Source organism: Erinaceus europaeus, chromosome 18 (assembly GCF_950295315.1).
Source record: "Erinaceus europaeus chromosome 18, mEriEur2.1, whole genome shotgun sequence".
NCBI lineage: Eukaryota > Metazoa > Chordata > Mammalia > Eulipotyphla > Erinaceidae > Erinaceus > Erinaceus europaeus.
The window spans coordinates 59,628,556-59,648,676 of NC_080179.1; the positions used below are offsets into that span (position 1 = coordinate 59,628,556).

General features: G+C 35.1%; 1 protein-coding gene across 1 annotated transcript in view; it reads right to left on the minus strand.

Annotated features, from left to right (window-relative positions):
* The window catches only part of LRP1B (LDL receptor related protein 1B), a 1,816,831-nt gene that overhangs the window by 274,852 nt on the left and 1,521,858 nt on the right, over positions 1-20,121 (minus strand). The window contains exons 53-55 of the mRNA XM_060178059.1: positions 19,950-20,072; positions 16,046-16,186; positions 14,582-14,769 (exon numbers count right to left, since the gene is read on the minus strand). Coding sequence (XP_060034042.1) covers positions 14,582-14,769; positions 16,046-16,186; positions 19,950-20,072 — 452 coding nt within the window. The remainder of the gene's footprint in view (positions 1-14,581; positions 14,770-16,045; positions 16,187-19,949; positions 20,073-20,121) is intronic.

Sequence of the window (20,121 nt, forward strand, 5' to 3'; positions counted from 1 at the left end):
TTTCATTTAGATTTGGTTGCTATTTTTTCTTGAACTGGAGACATTGTGGGACTAACTGGTATTGGTTAAACTGCTTCATTCATTGCTTTAGTTACTTCTGTAATTTCTGAGGGTGGTGATTGCATTTGTCATAAAGGTATTCAGTATAGTGTGGCTTGTACATAAAACAAAACAACTGAGGAAAAACAGAACATAAAAATAAAAAACACATTAAAAATATGTAGATCAAGAGCAAATAAAGCTGCTAATACAATGAATGAAGACAAGAGCCTAGAAGAAACTACAAATCAGCCAGAAGTAACCATAGATAAGAAAAGTATGCAAGCAATAATAAATTTATTAATCACAGAAATGAAAACAACTTTGGAGGAAAGGAATGGCAGTATTAGGGAAACAATAGATGAGACCCTCAAGGAAAATACTCACTACCTTGAGGCAATTAGAGAAATGAAAGCTGAAATAGCTGTAATGAAGAAAGCAACCAAGGGGAGGAAAGGCAGACTAGCAGAAGCAGAAAACAGAATTAGCCAAACAGAGGATGAGCTAGAGAAAACTAAGAAAGGCACTCAAACAGGAAATACAAATGTTCCTGGAAACAAATGAAAATGAAGACACAACCTATCAAAATATTTGGGACACAGCTAAAGCAGTACTGAGAGGGAAACTCATAGCCATACGATCACATATTAAACAACAAGAAAAAACCCAAATAAACAACCTTACTGCACACCTTAAGGACTTAGAGGAAGAGCAACAAAGGAACCCTAAAGCAACCAGAAGGACAGAAATCACTAAAATTAGAGCAGAAATAAACAACATCGAAAATAAGAGAACCATACAAAAGATCAATGAAGCCAAATGTTGGTTCTTTGAAAAATTAAACGAGATTGACAAACCCCTCACTAAACAAAAAAGGGAGAAGACTCAAATTCATAGAATTGTAAACTACAAAGGAGATATCACAACTGACACCACAGAGATCCAGAAAATCATGTGAGACTTCTATGAAGAACTATACGCCACCCAGCTAGAAAATCTGGAAGAAATGGAACAATTCCTAGAAGTATACGCCCTTCCAAAACTGAACGAAGAAGAACTACAAAACATAAATGCACCAATCACAGACAAAGAAATCGAAACTGTTATTAAGAATCTCCCCAACAACAAAAGCCCTGGACCAGATAGCTTCACATACAAATTCTACAAAACCTTCAGGAAACAGTTAATACCCATACTCCTAAAGCTTTTCCATACAATTGAAGAAACAGGGACACTCCCTTCCACCTTCTATGATGCCAATATTACTCTGATACCAAAAGCAGATTGAGACACAACAAAAAAGGAAAACTACAGAGCAATATCTCTGATGAACATAGATGCCAAAATATTAAACAAGATCTTAGCCAACCAGATACAGCAGCATATCAAAAAGATTGTTCATGATGACCAAGTGGGATTCATCCCAGGAATGCAAAGCTGGTTCAACATACGTAAGTCTATCAATGTCATTCACCACATCAATAAAGCAAAGCCAAAAACCACATGATTATCTCAATAGCTGCAGAGAAAGCCTTTGACAAAATCCAACACCCATTCATGCTCAAAACTCTACAAAAAAATGGAAATAGACGGGAAATTCCTCAAGATAGTGGAATCCATATATAGCAAACCAACAGCCAACATCATACTCAGTGGACAGAAATTGAAAGCATTTCCCCTCAGATCGGGGACTAGACAGGGCTGTCCACTGTCACCAATACTCTGCAACATAGTATTGGAAGTTCTTGGCATAGCAATCAGGCAAGAGAAAGAAATCAAAGGAATACAGATTGGAAGGGAAGAAGTCAAACTCTCACTATTAGCAGATGACACGATAGTATACATAACGAATCCAGTAGAAAACTACTGGAAGTTATTAAGCAATATAGCAAGGTATCAGGCTACAAAATCAATGTACAAAAATCAGTGGCATTTCTCTATGCAAACACTAAAATTGAAGAAGAAGACATCCAGAAATCACTCCCATTCGCTGTTGCAACAAAATTAATAAAATACCTAGGAGTAAAGCTGACCAAAGAAGTGAAAGACTTGTATACTGAAAACTATGAGTCACTCTTCAAGGAAATAGAAACTGATACCAAGAAATGGAAAGACATCCCATGCTCATGGATCAGAAGAATAAATGTCATCAAAATGAATAGTCTCCCCAGAGAGTATTTCAAGGGAGAACTTTACAAGGGAATTTAGTTGTTAAGGGTAACTAATACTTGTGAGTCTTTCTTTCTTTCTTTTTTCCTTCCTTCTTTCCTTCCTTCTTCTCTCTCTTTTTTTTCCTCCAGGGTTATCGCTTGGATTCGGAGCTTGCACTAAGAATCCACTTGTCCTGGTGGCCATTTATTTTTCCATTTTTGTTGTTGTTGGATAGGACAGAGAACAATTGAGAGAGGAGGAGGAGCTAGAAAGAGGGAGAGAAAGGCACCTGCAGACCTGCTTCACTGCTTCGAAAGCTAACGCCCTGCAGGTGGGGAGACGAGGGGGAACTGGAATCCTTGCGGAGCTCCTTGCGTTTTGTACTATGTACATTTAAGCCAGAGTGCTACTGCCTAGCCCCCAAATGAATTTTTCATAGTAAATAGTTTGACTATTTTATCTGGGAAAAACGTTAAAGAGACGTGAATATTATTCTACATCGATTGAACAGTAATTAAAATGGTAGAATATTTTAAGTATAAAAAGGTTGTTTTGGGAGTTGGACCGTAGCACAGTGCGTTAAGCACCACGTGGTGCAAAGTGCAAGGACCAGCGTAAGGAGCTGGGTTTGAGCCCCCGGCTCCCCACCTGTAAGGGAGTCGCTTCACAGTGTAGGTGTCTATCTTTCTCTCCCCCTCTCTGTCTTCCCCTCCTCTCTACACTTTTCTCTGTCCTATCCAACAATGACATCAATAACTACAACAATAACAAAACATCAAGGACAAAAAAAAGGAATAGAAAAATAAATAAATAAATAAATAAATAAATAAATAGGAAAAAAATTAAGTTGTTTTTTTTTCTTGAAAATGATGCAGCATCAACTTTATCTGAAACTGATCAAAAGAAAAATACCTTTTCCTAGGATGGTTTACGAGGAATGAATTCTTTTCAGCTTTTTTAAAAAAATATTTTATTTATTTCCTTTTGTTGCCCTTGTTTTATTGTTGTAGTTATTATTGTTGTTATTGGTGTCGTTGTTGTTGGATAGGACAGAGAGAAATGGAGAGAGGAGGGAAAGACAGCAGGGGGAGAGAAAGACACCTACAGACCTGCTTCACCGCCTGTGAAGTGACTCCCCTGTAGGTGGGGTGCCAAGGGCTGGAACCTGGATCCTCCAGCTGGGTCCTTGTGCTTCGCACCACTTGCGCTTATAACCCACTGCGCTACCGCCTGACTCCTTCTTTTCAGCTCTTAACACTTTCATTTTTAACAATTAATACCAATATTTATTTGATAAAACTTATCAATTACAAGGTGTATTTTAAATCTCGAGAGACCACTAGGAAGCAAGAAAATCAAAGTAAAAGTCATAGTTTAATTCATTTCCCAGAATCTCACCACATATTAGTCTGTGACAATACATATTGCTTTCCTTCAGAATAGTTCACCTATATATTTAGAAAGTTTAGAAAATCGGTGCTTGCACTGTGACAAAAGAAAATGAGATATTTAAATTCAATTAAGTGCACAGTTCAAAATGGTTAGGGTGGTAAATTCTCTCAAGTATATTTTACTGTAACTTTACAAGTTATTTTTATAAAGAAAATGAAAAACTGACAGTATGCAAGAAGATGCCACTGTAGAAACTAGAAATTAGATCATATACTCCTGTAATTGGTAAGTGAGAAGGTCCATGGGCAGATCCAGCATGTGGTGGTGAATTCATGGGGCCCTTCAGGACAAGTCAAAGAAAATTATACAGAAAGTATTGTATTTCTCCCAGAAAATATTATTAAAGGTACTGTCCAATTTCTGAATATTCTGAAAATCACTTAGAATAGCTAATGTCAGGAGTCAGGAGCTAATGCAGTAGCACAGCGGGTTAAGCACAGGCGGCGCAAATCACAAGGACCAGTGTAAGGATCCCCACCTACAGAGGAGTTACTTCACAGGCGGTGAAGCAGGTCTGCAGGTGTCTGTCTGTCTCTCTCTCCCCCTCTGTCTTTAACTCCTCTCTCCATTTCTCTCTGTCCTATCTAACAATGACAACATCAATACAACAATCATAACTACAAGAACAATAAAAAACAAGGGCAATAAAAGGGAAAATAAAAAAAGAATAGCCAATGTTACTCTTGTATAACTATGATATCAAATACAGATGGCATTCAAGGAAAATTAACTTATTAAAGATAAAGTTGGAAAGATCAAATATTATATTTTTATATCAATAAATACAATTAGGATATTTAACGTTGACATTAAATGTTTTAAATGTATTTACCGAAAATATTTTTAAGATAAATTTTCTCTGTCAGTTAACTTTGATTAAATATAGTATGTATTCTACAAAGTAACTAAAAAGCATCTGTAAAAGTTTCTACTAGGCTTTCACAAGTTAATAAAGAAAAATGATAATCAGGGCCAAGTGGTTGCACACCTGGTTGAGCAAACGTTTTACAAGCACAAGAAACGGGGTTTGAGACCTTGGTACCCATCTTCAGAGGCAAAGCTTTGCAAGTGGTTAAGCAGCACTACAGGGGTCTCTCTATCTCTCTCCCTCTCTCCCTCCCCTTTCCCTCTCCATTTCTGGCTGTGTCTATCCAATAAATAAGTAAATAAATATAATAAAAAATCATTTATAAAAAAGAGAAATGATAATCAATTGCATGTATTTAATAGAAAGTAATTTATTTTTCACCTCTTAACAGAAAACTATTTTCATGAGTGATGTTGATATATATTTAATATCGTCTTAATATTCCCCATGTCCTGGATTATTTCAAAACTCCATGATTTACATTAATTTTATGAGAGAATATAACTACCAGAAATATATAGCTATCCAAGTTTTTCTTATAAGTTTCAGGAAAAATTTAAAGATTTTGAAATAAAGTCTGACAGTGATTATTTTATGCATAATATGGAGATTAAAGTGATTTATCTCCCAGAATTACATCTACGTTTACATGCCAAATTATCCTTCCCAGCAAATTAAGACTCTTGCTTTAGCTAAATGTTATTACTCACTTTTGAGTAGTTAGATGTATTTTGTCTGTTGTATAGCAAACTACCCAAGATGTTCATAGTTCATAAGATTTAACTTTTGATTTTATCAGCAATTTTTACTATGTGAGAGAATTTAGAGAACAAAAGGTGTCATGTTGTGCTGATATTATGATGAGAAATATTGGGGAAACACTTTCCCCATTTACTGGAAAAGATAAATCCTCAGCTGACTCATTTGTTCCAAAGCAGATAACATTTTGTTGTTAAAAAAAAAAAAAATTCCATGTACTTTGTGAGAGATGCCAGTGAACACAACTGATGTATATGGGGACCTAGAGTTGAACTGAGGGTCTCTGGCATGCAAGCCATAAGCTTTATACATTGAGTCATTTCCTTAGCCATGTCCGTAGTTTTTCTTATATAAGTTTCCTTCAATAATTTTTTTAAAATAACATAGATGTATATTAATGTTATATATACAGATATGTCAACATGTAAGATATTTGTTTTGCATCCTTGCTTAAATTTTCTTAGTTATGATTTTATTCTGAGCAATCTGAACTTTCACACTGTTCTTTTCTTCCCCAATATTTATTTTATTCATTATTTTTGATGTGTGTACATGTTCAGCACTATGCGAAGCAACTTATTAAGTACCATATGTGCTACATACACATATATATGCATAAGTGTATGAAACTTTGGAACGATTAAGTGCTTTTGTATTATCTATTAAACCCCATTGGAAAAAGAAAGAAAAAGTAGAATTCTCACTTTATTAATCCTCTGGACAAGTCAAAATACTGATATTTTGGGAGTCAGGCAGTAGCGCAGCGGGTTAAGCGCAGGTGGCGCAAAGCGCAAGGACCGGCTTAAGAATCCCGGTTCAATCCCCCGGCTCCTCACCTGCAGGGAAGTCCCTTCACAGGTGGTGAAGCAGGTCTGCAGGTGTCTGTCTTTCTCTCCCCCCTCTGTCTTCCCCTCCTCTCTCCATTTCTCAGTCCTATCTAACAATGACAACAATAATAATTACAACAATAAAAGCAACAAGGACAACAAAAGGGAAAGTAAATAAATAAATAAAATTTAAAAAAATACTGACATTTCAAGGAATTATAAACAAGTTATTTTTGTGTGTAGAATATTATAAAATAAGATGATTGAATATGGTGTTCTGAGTGATGTACTCTAGTGCAAAGGTTAATTTCCACATGTAGTGGTATTTCTAGGTTTTTCTTAAATGCAAAGACTTAAACAGTATTAAAATTATTTTTGATATTATATGAAAATTTGACCATTAAATATTATGTAATTTTTAGGATTTTATCAAGATTGCAACTATTTCTAAATACATACAGGATATGTGAATTCCAATTCTCCGTTTATACCCACTCCTCCTCCACCCCCTTCACTCCAGAGGAGTAAGGGAACAAGTTACAGATAGAAGGGACCTCTTCCCCACTAGGGAGAGAGAGAGACAGGCTGGGAGTATGGATTGACCTGTCAATGCCCATGTTCAGAGGGGAAGCAATTACAGAAGCCAGACATTCAACTTTCTGCACCTCACAATGATATTGGGTCCACACTCCCAGAGGGATAAAGAATAGGAAAGCTATCAGTAGAGGGGATGGTATATGGAAGTCTGGTGGTGGGAACTGTGTGAAGTTGTACCCCTTTTATCCTATGGTTTTGTCAATTTTTCCTTTTCATAAATAAAAAAAATTTTTTTAAAAAAAAGAAAGGACCTCCTGGGGAGAGGACCCCATTCTCAAGATTCCCAGCTCAGTAGGGAATCAACAGAAGGAGGTGCCTCTTTTTTTTTTTTTTTTCTATTTCTCTCCTCAGGAGTGTTGGAACTCTCTCTTATTGGTCAACTTCCTTGACCAATCATCTGCCTCCCCTGGGGCAGTGGAAGGTTACCATCTAGCTTTCTTGTTTCCCCCTCCTTCTAACTTTTCTGTCTTTGTTGCTTTTTGCAATGTTTAGGAAGGGGGACAGTGCTGGAATAGCATAAACTGCAGACTGGTTTTTAAATACTTTTTTCCTTTTTTTTTTTTAATTTTAACTTTAATTTTTTTTTCTTTTGCTAGTTTGTTTGCTTTGGCATTGCTGTTAGTTTGTTTCTCCTTCTTAAAACTGACCAAATTAGCCTTTATTGATAGTGCATTGAATCTAGTGGTGATTGATTGTTCTCTCTTTTGTGGCAGTGGTGGGCTTTTTGTTTGATTTTTTTTGTTTTGTTTTTGTTTTTTGCTTTGTTTTGTTTGTATGTTTTCCTTTTTCTTTATTTTGTTTTGTCTTTTTCTCCTTCCTGCTCTCTTTTTCTTTCCTTCTTTCTGTTTGGAAAAAATGTATCTCTTGCTCCTGTATCTGCTGTATACACTTGTGTTTATTTTTAATCTACATTGTGTAAGAAGTGTGACATAGAAAAGTTCTTCTTTAACTATCTCTACTCTCCTTTATTTCTCTCACTTCCCATAATCTCTTAAATATATACTCGATGTTGGATTTTTGCAATTGTCTGTTCTTGCTTTATATTTTTTTCAGCTATTATTGCTGTTTTGTTCTTGCCATTGGTTTTCTCTGTTTTTTGGTGGGGAGAGCTCCTATAGATAACAGTCTTTGGTGAACTGCATCGCTCATCGCTTTTGTTATTATATTTGCTGAGGTTGGTGACCTCAGTTGTGAGAGGCCCTTGGTTTACTGGGCCTCTCAGCACATAATTGAGCATAAATAGCATAAATACAAAACACACCAATAAAAAATTATGGCCAAATCGAAAGCAACAAAATCATCTACAGGAGTGAATCAGGACAGAAGCCCAGAAAAAACTCCAACTAAGCCAGAAGCAACTATAAGAAAGGAAGATATCCAAACAACAATTAATCACAGAAATGCGGACAACCATTGAGGAAAAGGTTACCAGAATCAGGGAAACAACAGATGAGACTCTCAAGGAAAATAACAGCTATCTCACGGTAATTAAAGAACTGAAAGCTGAAATATCTGAGCAAAAAGGGCAACTAGCAGAAGAAGCTAAAAAAAAAAATTAACTGAACTGAAGAAGGGAAGGAAAGGGAAAGCAGATAAATAGAAGCAGAAACCAGAAATAGCCAGACAGAAGATGAGTTAGAGAACACTAAGAAGGTGGTAAAAGAGATAAAAAAGAGATTGAGAGACACTGAAATCAACAACAGAGACATATAGGATGACCTCAAAAGAAGTGACATTCACATAATTGGCCTACCAGAGGAAGAAAGAGAAGGAGGGGAGGAAAGCATCTTAGAGGAAATAATAGAAAAAAAAAAAACAAAAAAAAAACTTCCCAGCCCTAAACAACAGAAATAACATTAAGATTCAAGAGGCCCAGAGAATCCCAAACAGGATCAATCCAGAACTGAAGACACAAAGACACCTCATAGTTACAATTAAAAGAAGTAAGGATAAGGAAAGGATCCTAAAGGCGGCAAGAGAAAAACAAAAAGTCACATACAGGGGAAAACCCATAAGACTATCAGCAGACTTCTTCACTCAAACTCTAAAATCCAGAAGAGACTGGCAACATATCTATCAACCTGTCAATGAAAAAGGGCTTCAACGAAGAATATTATATCCTGCTAGCCTTTCATTCAGACTAGATGCAGGAATAAAAACCTTCTCAGGCAAGCAACAGTTGAAGGAGGCAACTATCACCAAGCCTTCCCTGAAAAACGTTTTAAGAGACCTCCTGTAAATGATAACATCACCAAAACACTTACTATATGTCAAAGCAAATAAAAAATTGTTGAACAGTGGCATTGCAATACATTAAATACAAAATATCAATAAATGTCAATGGCTTAAATTTACCCATTAAAGGGCACAGAGTGGGATGATGAATCAGAAACCACAACCCTACCATATGCTGTGTGCAAGAATCCCACCTGACCCACAAGTAAAACACAGACTTAGTGTGAGAGGATGGAAAACTATCATACAGGCTAATGGACCACAACAAAAAGGCAAGAACAGCTATTCGCATTTCTGATGCAACAGAACTTAAATTAAATAAAATAATAAAATATAGGGAAGGTCATTACATAATGATCAGAGGATCAACCAATCAAGAATATTAAGGAATTATTAACATCTATGCACCCAATGAAGGCCCATCTAGTTTATCAAACATTCCTGAAAGAGCAACAAAAATACATCAATACTAGTACAGTAGTAGTAGGAGACTTCAACACTCCACTCTCACACTGAGACAGATCAACTAAACAGAGAATCAACAAAGAAAAAAGAGAATTAATCGAACAAATGGACATTTTCAGAGTTCTTCACCACAAAAAACTGGAAGACACATTCTTTTCCAATCCATACAGACATTCTCAAGGATAGACCACATGATAGGTCACAAATACAGTATCAACAAATTCAAAAGTATTGAAATCATCCCAAGTATCTTCTCAGACCACAGTAAAGCTAACATTCAACAATAGACAATTACTAAAAGTCACAAAATTTGGAAACGCAACAACATGCTGCTTAATAACCACTGGGTCAAAGAGACACTCCAGCAAGAAATTCAAATGTTCTTGGAAACAAATAAAAATGAAGACATAAGCTATCAAATATTTGGGACACAGCTAAAACAGTACTGAGAGGGAAAATTATAGCCAACACTAGCGAATAAAAAAAAACTCCAATAAATGACCTACTGCATGCCTTAAAGACTTAGAGGAAGAGGAATAAAGGAACCCAAAAGCAACCAGAAGGACAGAAATCACTAAAATTAGAGCAGAAATAAACAACATCGAAAATAAGAAACCCATACAAAAGATCAATGAAGCCAAATATTGGTTCTTTGAAAAATTAAACAAGACTGGCAAACCCCTAGCCAGACTCACTAAGAAAAAAAAAGTGGGGGAGAAGAAACAAATAAATAGAATTGAAAATGATACAGGGAATATCACAACTGACACCAAAGAAATCCAGAAAAATCATACAAAACTTTTACGAAGAACTATACGACACCAAGCTAGAAAATCTGGAAGAAATGGAAGAATTCCTAAAAACATATACCCTTCCAAAACTGAACCAAGAAGAACTACAAAATCTAAACACACCAATCACAGACAAAGAAATTGAAACAGTTATTAAGAATCTTCTCGGGAGTTGGGTGGTAGCACAGCGGGTTAAGCGCACTTGGCGCAAAACACAAGGACCTGCATAGGATCCTGGTTGCAGTCCCTGGCTCCCCACCTGCAGGGGAGTCGCTTCACAGATGGTGAAGCTGGTCTGCAGGTGTCTGTTGTCTTTCTCTCCCCCTCTCTGTCTTTCCCTCCTCTCTCCATTTCTCTCTGTCCTATCCAACAACAACATCAATAATGACAATAACTACAACAATAAAACAACAAGGACAACAAAAGAGAATAAATAAATATTAAAATAATAATAATAATCTTCCCAACCACGAAAGTCCTGGACTAGATGGCTTCAAAATCTTCCAGAAACTGTTAATACCTATACTTCTAAAGCTCTTCCACAAGATCAAAGAAACAGAAACATTCCCTTCCACCTTCTAGGAAGCCAACATCACCCTGATACCAAATGTAGATAAGGACACAACAAAAAAGAAAAAATACAGAGCAATATCTCTGATGAACATAGATGCCAAAATATTAAACAAGATCTTGGCCAACCAGATACAGCAGTATATCAAAAAGATTGTTCATCATGACCAAATGGAATTTATCCCAGGAATGCAAGGCTGGTTCATTATATGTAAGTAAATCAATGTCATTCACTACATCAATAAAAGCAAAACCAAAAACCACATGATTATCTCAATAGATGCAGAGAAAGCCTTTGACAAAATCCAATACCCATTCATATTCAAAACACTACAAAAATGGGAATAGATGAGAAATTCTTTAAGATAGTACAGTTCATATATAGCAACCCTACAGACAACATCATACTCAATGGACAGAATCTGAAAACATTCCCCCTCAGATCAGGGACTAGACAGGACTGTCCATTATCACCATTACTCTTCAAAATAGTCTTGGAAGTTCTTGCCATAGCAATCAGGCAAGAGAAAGGAATCAAAGGAATACAGGTTGGAAAGGAAGAAGTCAAGCTCTCAGTTTTTGCAGATGATATGATAGTATACATAGAATAGACTAAAGAATCCAGCAGAAAGCTACTGGAAGTTATTAAGCAATATAGCAAGGTGTCAGGATACAAACTCAATGTACAAAAATCAGTGGCATTTCTCTATGCAAATACTAAATTCAGAGAAGAGGACATCCAGAAATCAGTCCCATTCACTGTTGCAGCAAAATCAATAAAATACCTAGGATTAAACCTGACCAAAGAAGCAAAATATTTGTATACTGAAAACTATGAGTCACTATTCAAAGAAATAGAAAATAATACCAAGAAATAGAAAGACATCCCATGCTCATGGATTGGAAGAAATTATATAATCAAAGTGAGTATTCTCCCCAGAGCCATATACAAATTTAAAATTATACCCATCAATGCTCCAACAAGCTTAAGAGAATAAAACAAAAATTATAAACATTTACCTGGAACCAGAAAATGCCTAGATATTTGTTACCTGTCATCTCTATCAGTAACAATACAATAGACCACTTTGTGGGCCTCCATAGGACCTTGCCCTTAATGTGGATCAACAATGGCAGAGAATGTTCCATCCTCCAAAGGGAGGCTGGACAACATACTCTATGTTCTACCTGAGGAAGATGGGTCCCTAAACTGAGGCAGCTTGGAACCTTCCTACTCAAGACCACAGAATGTGAGTTCATGGGAGTCGGGCTGTAGCGCAGCGGGTTAAGCGCAGGTGGCGCAAAGCACAAGGACCGGCATAAGGATCCCGGTTCGAACCCCGGCTCCCCACCTGCAGGGGAGTCACTTCACAGGCGGTGAAGCAGGTCTGCAGGTGTCTATCTTTCTCTCCCCCTCTGTCTTCCCCTCCTCTCTCCGTTTCTCTCTGTCCTATCCAACAACGACGACAACAACAATAATAACTACAACAATAAAACAACAAGGGCAACAAAAGGGAATAAATAAATAAAATAAAATATTTTTTAAAAATTAAAAAAAAAAGAATGTGAGTTCAGATCTACAGGGATGCAGAGGTAACATAGGCAAAGAAGCTAATTATGGCCCCCAGATCACATCAAATCGATGGGGTTTACAGACACCAATATCTACACACTTCCCCAGATCCCTGTCCCACTAGGGAGACATGCTAGGAGTATGGATCGACCCATCAACGCCCATATTCAGTGGGGAAGCAATTACAGAAGCCAGACATTCCACCTTCTGCACCCCATAATGACCCTGGGTCCATACTCCCAGAGGGATAAAGAATAGGAAAGCTATTAGGAGAGGGGATGGGATATGGAGTTCTGGTGGTGGGAACTGTGTGGAATTGTAGTCCTCTTATCCTATGGTCTTGTCAGTGTTCCCATTTTATAAATAAAAACAAAAAAATATATACAGCATAAAAACAAAGAGCTCTACTATGAAACCCAAGCTTTACATAACACATACATAAATTCAGATATACATTTTATGTGGTATACATATATATATATATTCTTTATACTTTTTTAATATTTATTTTATTTATGTATTCCCTTTTGTTGCCCCTGTTGTTGTAGGTATTATTGTTGTCGTCGTTGTTGGATAGGACAGAGAAAAATGGAGAGAGGAGGGGAAGACAGAGAAGGGAAGAGAAACATAGATACTTTCAGACTGGCTTTACCGCCTGTGAAGCAACTCCCCTGAAAGTGGAGAGCCAGGAGCTCAAACCAGGATCCTTACGCTGGTCCTTGTGCTTTGCGCCACCTGTGCTTAACCGTGGTATATATATTCTACAGATGCCTAAAACTATGATAAGCATACCTCCAGTATAATGTATAACATACATAGCGTATATGTACTCTGTGACATAACTCAAGGATTATTTATAGCCTATGACGTAAAAATTTAACTATACAAGTCGAACAGTTCTATGACACATTCCCTGATTTTTCAGGAAACATCTCTTAATTACACATAAGTAACCAATAATATTTTTTCTGCTTCATTTGGTTTTAAAACGTTTCCTACCAAAATTAATTACTTGATGCCACTCATCTCATAAAGGGTTGCCTTTACTTCCTTTTTTATCTGTAATTGTTTGTGAGCAAGAGCATATGTATTTAAAGCTATCATTTTACCTGGTGCATCTTAATAAAATACTGATATACATATCATATTTATTAATTTAATATGTATTCGTTTCACTATTTTTATATAGGGTTAAATATTTTAGATTTCAGATAATATCTCTATATGATAAATATAGTTAAGTTAATCATATTGACTAAAATGGCAAAATGGTTGTTGGGCTAAATTTACTACTTGATAGACTGACTTGTCACAGAAAGTCAAAGTATTTGGATGAACTACAAATTGTCAAATTTTTAGTTCCTCTGCAAGTGCCATGTCCATCAATGCACATACCACTTGAAATATGTTTTTCCCAGTGCAGAGCTCAGCAGGAAACAAACTCACCTCTGCTTTACTCCTAACTGGTCTTTGACTGCCTCTGTGCTTTACAGAAGCCAAGGTCTATTGCAAGTCTGCATAGGGTTCATATTCAATTTAAAACACTGATTTTCAGATGAATGGCTCATAGTGCGATTTACCCACAACTAGATGATTGATTTAGTTATAAATTTAATTATGATATTCTGTTCAATTATACCCTTTATTCAACATATGGAAATGGAGTTGATAAGAAATACTTCTTCCTTTTCTTCTTTTTTTTTTTGTCAGTCTATACTGTCAGTAAATCATCTTCTCTAGGGAAACAGCACGAAGTACTAATAATAAGCAATTACAATATCAGGCATTGTGTATTGTCAGTCTCCCTATACTCAGTCCTAGTAATTCATGTTCTGGGCCTTTTTCTTAATGTTTATATGAAAAATATCATATCCTCCAGTTCTATGGTTATGTAAATGACTAGAAAATTGTCCTTTGCAAATGCATGCTAAAGAGAATGAGAAAATGAATATTTATGTATATTTACTATTATTAACAATATTGCATCTCCCTAAGTACTTATCTTCCCTTCATTTTTTTCCATATTCTCTGTATATTATGGCTAACATATTACTTTTTTTTTTTGCATCGATCTCGAAATTTTTAAATCGTACTCTTAATGTCTTAATGTGTAGATAGGCATTCATCATTTAAATAGTTGCACCAGACAATATTATACTTCCATATAGGTTTTAAAGTTACATTGGACTGAAAAGTTTTCATCATCTCAATTTTTAATGAAGTATATGATTTGGTAACTCTGATGAGTACATACCTTATAACTTACTGGGAGGTCCTGACAGTCTTGAGAACATCCACTGACTTTCTTACTCAGACATTCATTTAGATGGCAGTTTCTTTCATCTGAGCCATCGCCACAGTCATCCTTAATGTCACAAAGACTTCCATTGGGAATACACCTGCCATTTTTGCACATAAAAAATGAACTGTTGCATGACTGTTCTGGAAAAAAACAGAAAATAAAACAAGTGGAACATAATGGGCATGCCATTGTTTTAATTCTTCAACTGCTGAAAATGCAAGTATGACAATTTCTGCCCCAAATAAATACCATTAACATCCATATTTAAAACACACCACAGTTTCCATACTATGTGATAAGCATTATAGTAATTGATAAATCAAGTCACAGCTGGTCAACACTTAATGCAAATCTAGATTTGCCAAAAAAATTAATGATCAAGACCAGCATCTGTAATGACATTAGTGGAATATTTTCCACATTCATCTGTATTGCAAAGAATATGTTCAGAAGTGTAATGATAGTTTTACATTTCCCTCAAGTTACAAATCTTTGAGAAATTTATGTCACTAAAAATTAAGAATCTGGAATAGGTAGATATTTCAAAATTCTTTTCTTCCTGGAAATATAACATTGACATTATAAAGTCAAGGCATAAAATAGACATTTGTGGTGAATAATAGTTGTTCCAAATATAGCTATGGGAAGTAGTTCAGGTTTTGCAGTTACGTATAGCCTAATGACTTAAACATTACTCTCATTGTCACACGTGATTTTTAAAACTTCTGTTAACAGCAAGTGGGTTTATTTGGAAATATATAACTACATAATTCAGTCTTTAGAAGAGTGAAGTGGAAAATAGAATAAGTAAGGCAATATATATATCTCTGTTCAGAAACAATGCAATTTTATTTCACTTTGTCTAAGTATGAAGAAACCAGATGATTTTTCTCAGTAATTGTCAATCTTTATGTTTGCATTTCAAACACAGGTATGTTGCCCTCACTTAACATAACATAACATAACATATTAATAAAAGTATCTTTTTATTATCGCTAGTCACTGCTCCAGGCTGACTTTTTGAAATAGATACGCAGAGATATCACATCACCATAGCTTTCCTCAGTGCCACAGTATATCTATATAGCATAATACACCTGAGGCTCCAACCTGAGTTATAAACACATGTTAAAGCATAGACCCTCCCAGATAGGCTTTCCTTGGGCCCTGAACCAAAATTTTTAAAGGACAAAAATGATGAATTAATCAACTTCATTACCTCAGTCCTTCATATTTTGGCACATACTTAAGTTTTCAAAGTACATTGATTGAGTCTTATAGGCTATCACTAAAAACACTACACTTAAATATTACCAATTCCTTTCATCAAAATCCATAGAAGACTTAGATAGAGCAAAGTTTTGTAATTAAAATCCCACAAAATGGAGTAAACCTGGTGATAATTATTTTCTGTACCTGCACTTTTGCACTTTGGGTTTAAAGGTGCTTCATCAGAATGGTCAGGGCAATCAAAATCTCCATCACACTGCCACTGAGAGTTTAAAAGACACCGTCCATCAGCACAACTAAATTCTTCCGATTTACATTGGCGGTATTCTAGAAACAGAGATATAAATTTAACTCATGTAATAAATGTCCTCTAAAAATGTATCCCTTAATCTTCACAATACTTAACTATATGGATTACCCATATCTTCTCTGAAAAATTATTCACATCACTTTTTTTGAGACAACAGTATTTCTTCAAAGAGTTACCCATGGCTGGGAAGTAAAATTAAAGTCCAGGTTATTACAAAACTAAGAAAAGGTATTAAGATATAAAGCAGACTAAACTGTTTAATAGTCAGGAACCTAAAGGCAAGAACCTTAATGCTTTTTCAGCCATCAAGTTGCAGCCAACCAGACTTCCCCAGACAGAGGACCTCACTAATGCACGCTGGACCCCCAACTTTCCAGAGCCCTGCCCCACTTGGGGAAGAGAGAGACAGGCTGGGAGTATGGATCAACCTGCCAATGCAGAGAAGCAAATACAGAAACTACACCTTCCACCTTCTGCACCCTATAATGACCCTCATTTCATGCTCCCAGAGTGTTAAATAATAGGAAAGCTTTCAAGGGAAGGGATGGGATGTGGAACTCTGGTGGTGGAAGTTGTGTGGTATTGTACCCCTTTTATCCTATAGTCTTGTCAATATTTTTTATTTTATAAAAAAACTAATAACAAAAAAGAAAGTAAAAAAAAAGGTACTCATTTAGTCTACATGAGGGGATAAGAATGCAATACTCATGTATACCATCTCTGTTCATCTATTATTTATAATCTAAAGATTTCCCTTAGAACTAAATATAAAAGTGAAATTCATTTGAATTTTTTTCAGAGCTAATTTTGATTGCATTATAATACCAGAACACATGGGTGAATTAAATCAGAGTTATTTCAACAATTATCAGAAGCTGTAATAGCATAGTTTTGTTTGGCAACAGCCTATAGAATATAAAAAAAAATAGGGAAATTAAAATTTTATTTATAAAGCAATAAGCATAACTATTGAAACTATCATGTATAATGATTCTTAGAAGGGTTAAAAGCTTTATTAAAATCACACAATTAATTACTAGTGTTCATATCTAGGTATGTTTTAGTAAAACTCACTTGAATTTGAATATATTCTTTAGATTTTATTTTTAATCCTTTATCAATAAAAGCCATCACTTCTACTAGAAACTTTCTGATAAATCTAAGAAATGATTATATTTTGAAGAGGAGGTTTTAATGTTATATAAGTAAATGTAAAATGTAATAGAAAAATCAATATATTGAGACATATCAAATAACCAACATGGTAGTCCTAAAACAACACCAATTTCCTTAATATGTTTCTACCTGACTCCATCTTTTGAAAAATTTTATTTATTTATTATTGGATAGAGACAAAGAGAAATTGAGAGGGGAGGGAGATAGAGAGGGAAAGAGACAGAGAGACACCTGCAGCTCTGCTTCATCACATGTGAAGCTTTCACCCTGCAGGTAGGGATAAGGGGCTTGAACCGAGGGCTTGCACACTGTAGTGTGTGCACTTAACAGGGTGCACCACCGCCTGGCCCTTCCTGACTCCATCTTTACTAGGTTTTCTTCCTCAGTCAATGCCTGCAATCAGGTTCTTCTAATCCAATAACAAAAGAAGTCCTTCTTTAAATTTAACACAGTTTTCTTCTCCCCTATAATATCCAGTCTTATTTTCCTTCAGATTATCTTTGATTAATTAGCATCTTTTTTGCAAACTCTACCTTCTGAAATTCCCTTTACAAATAATGTATGTCAAGTGATATCTCAAATTCACAAATGTCTCAAATGCAGTATTTGGTGGTGTTGATGAAGCTCCCTGAGAAATACTGAATAGTTTCATAATTTAATATTCATAATCCACTCTCCCAGGTTTCTAACTTGGCTTTAACTGTTCCCTTGTATTTTCCTTCTTTTTAAGTGAAGTTCTATCCTATTCAAACTAAAATATTAATATGAAGACCTAATTTCTATCTTTAGTCCACTTTATCTTCCTCTCCTTTCTACATTGTTGAGTCTTATTTTTTTGTCACTCTGGCTATCAACTTTATACTGATGGCCAGCAAATCAATGCTTCTCTGGCTTGTATTTCTAGAACTAAATTTATAAGTACTCACTATGTAGATTCATACTCAAACTCCCTTTTAAAACTGTAGAAATTAATTATTTATTATATCTCTCTTCTACTGCATGAGCAAAACTGGGTCTTGGCTTCCTGTGTTGTTTCACAGTTCATCAATGGCAATAGCACCTACCCTGTAATCTAGTCTAGAAATTCTTCTTTATATTCCATATCTAAGTATAAATGAACTTTGATCTAGTCTCATTACTTCCCATTCCACTCTTTCTGTCCTAGCCCAGAAAAACATCACTGATCATCAGAACTATTGCAGTAATCTCCTAAGTAGTTATCTTGTCACACTGAATATAGTTATGCCTTTGCTTTCCTCCTGGAGACATAATTCTATTTGAGATTTGCATCCTAAGTATGAGGTAGCTTTTAAAATATCAAACTGAATCCATGGCAATGGTGAAATGAAATCTTACTGCTTGTAAATTCTAGTGTGATCTTTGTCTCAAATCATCATCACATCAAAATAAGAGAAATAAGCAAAGAAAAGCACTAAATGTATGTGGTTCGTGAGCAAATACAGATTTCTATTATATACTTATTGATAGATTTAAGTACTTTGTAAAAATAAATAAAATTTCAACTAAGAATTTAATGTACTGATTATTACTGTAAAGTTACATATGTTTACATAATAACTGCAAAAAGCTATGTATATGCAGAGACCAGATAAATTTCATAATATTCAAACTTTAAAAAATGAGAGAATGAATATAAAATTAAGGTAAAAGAAAAATGCCAAGTATCCAGATTTTCTGAAGTCTGTGAATTGCATTAATTTTCTCACTCAAATGCTTTATTTGACTGTAAGAATAAACTAACCAAATACATCTTATCTTTTCTGTATAAAGCAGTGCTGAATACTTAAACCCAAAGACATTTATAAACATTTTCCTGTATAATTACTTCTAATAATATGGTACAACAAATAAGCATGATTTTTTAAACAAGTGCATAATTATGCACAGTTTAAAGAAGTTTTGTGTGGTATGCTTGCGTGTTACTAATTTTGTCTATCATTATTGGCATTAGTGCATATGTGCTGCTATTTATTTATATATTTCATGAATAATTTTATTTCAATATAATTGGTATTGAAGCACATTTCATTATAACATTATTTAAGTTCCAAATGTACATCATTATAAATAAACAACTATATATGCTACATTCAGTGTACCAGTTCAGTTCCATCCTTCACCATCAAATTAATATTTTTACTTTATTTATTCACCCCTGGCCCCCTTCTTTTCTGGTAAATACTAATTTAATCTTTCCGTCTTAGGGATTGTTTTTTACTTATTTAATATGTTTGTTTTTTATGTCTCGTATGTGAGTGAAACCATTGTTTTTTGCCTTTCTCTGATTTATTTCCCTATTGGTAACATGCTCTAATTTCAGTTATATTATTACAATGGTGGAATATATATATTCTTTATTGAATCCTTTGATGAATTTCATTCTGCTTGGTCCTGACTATTTCTTTGTTTTATGGAAATGATTTTATAATTAGAGCTTACTCTCCAAAGCATTCACTTTATATTTCAAAGTACGTATATGTATGCAAAACCCTATGTACAGGTATGCATAGATATGTACAGAATAAGGCAGGCAGATTAGAAGGAAAGGTTAACCTCATTCAAGAAAAGTGGAGCTATACTTACCACACTTCACTGACTCATCAGACCCATCTCCACAGTCGTCGTCATGGTCACAAACAAATTGTTTAGGAATACATACTTTATTGTGGCACATGAAAGTATTTTCATCACATGTATTATTTGGAGCTGATAAAAATACAAAGTTAAATGATCACCTGTTTGATCTTTTTCCCAC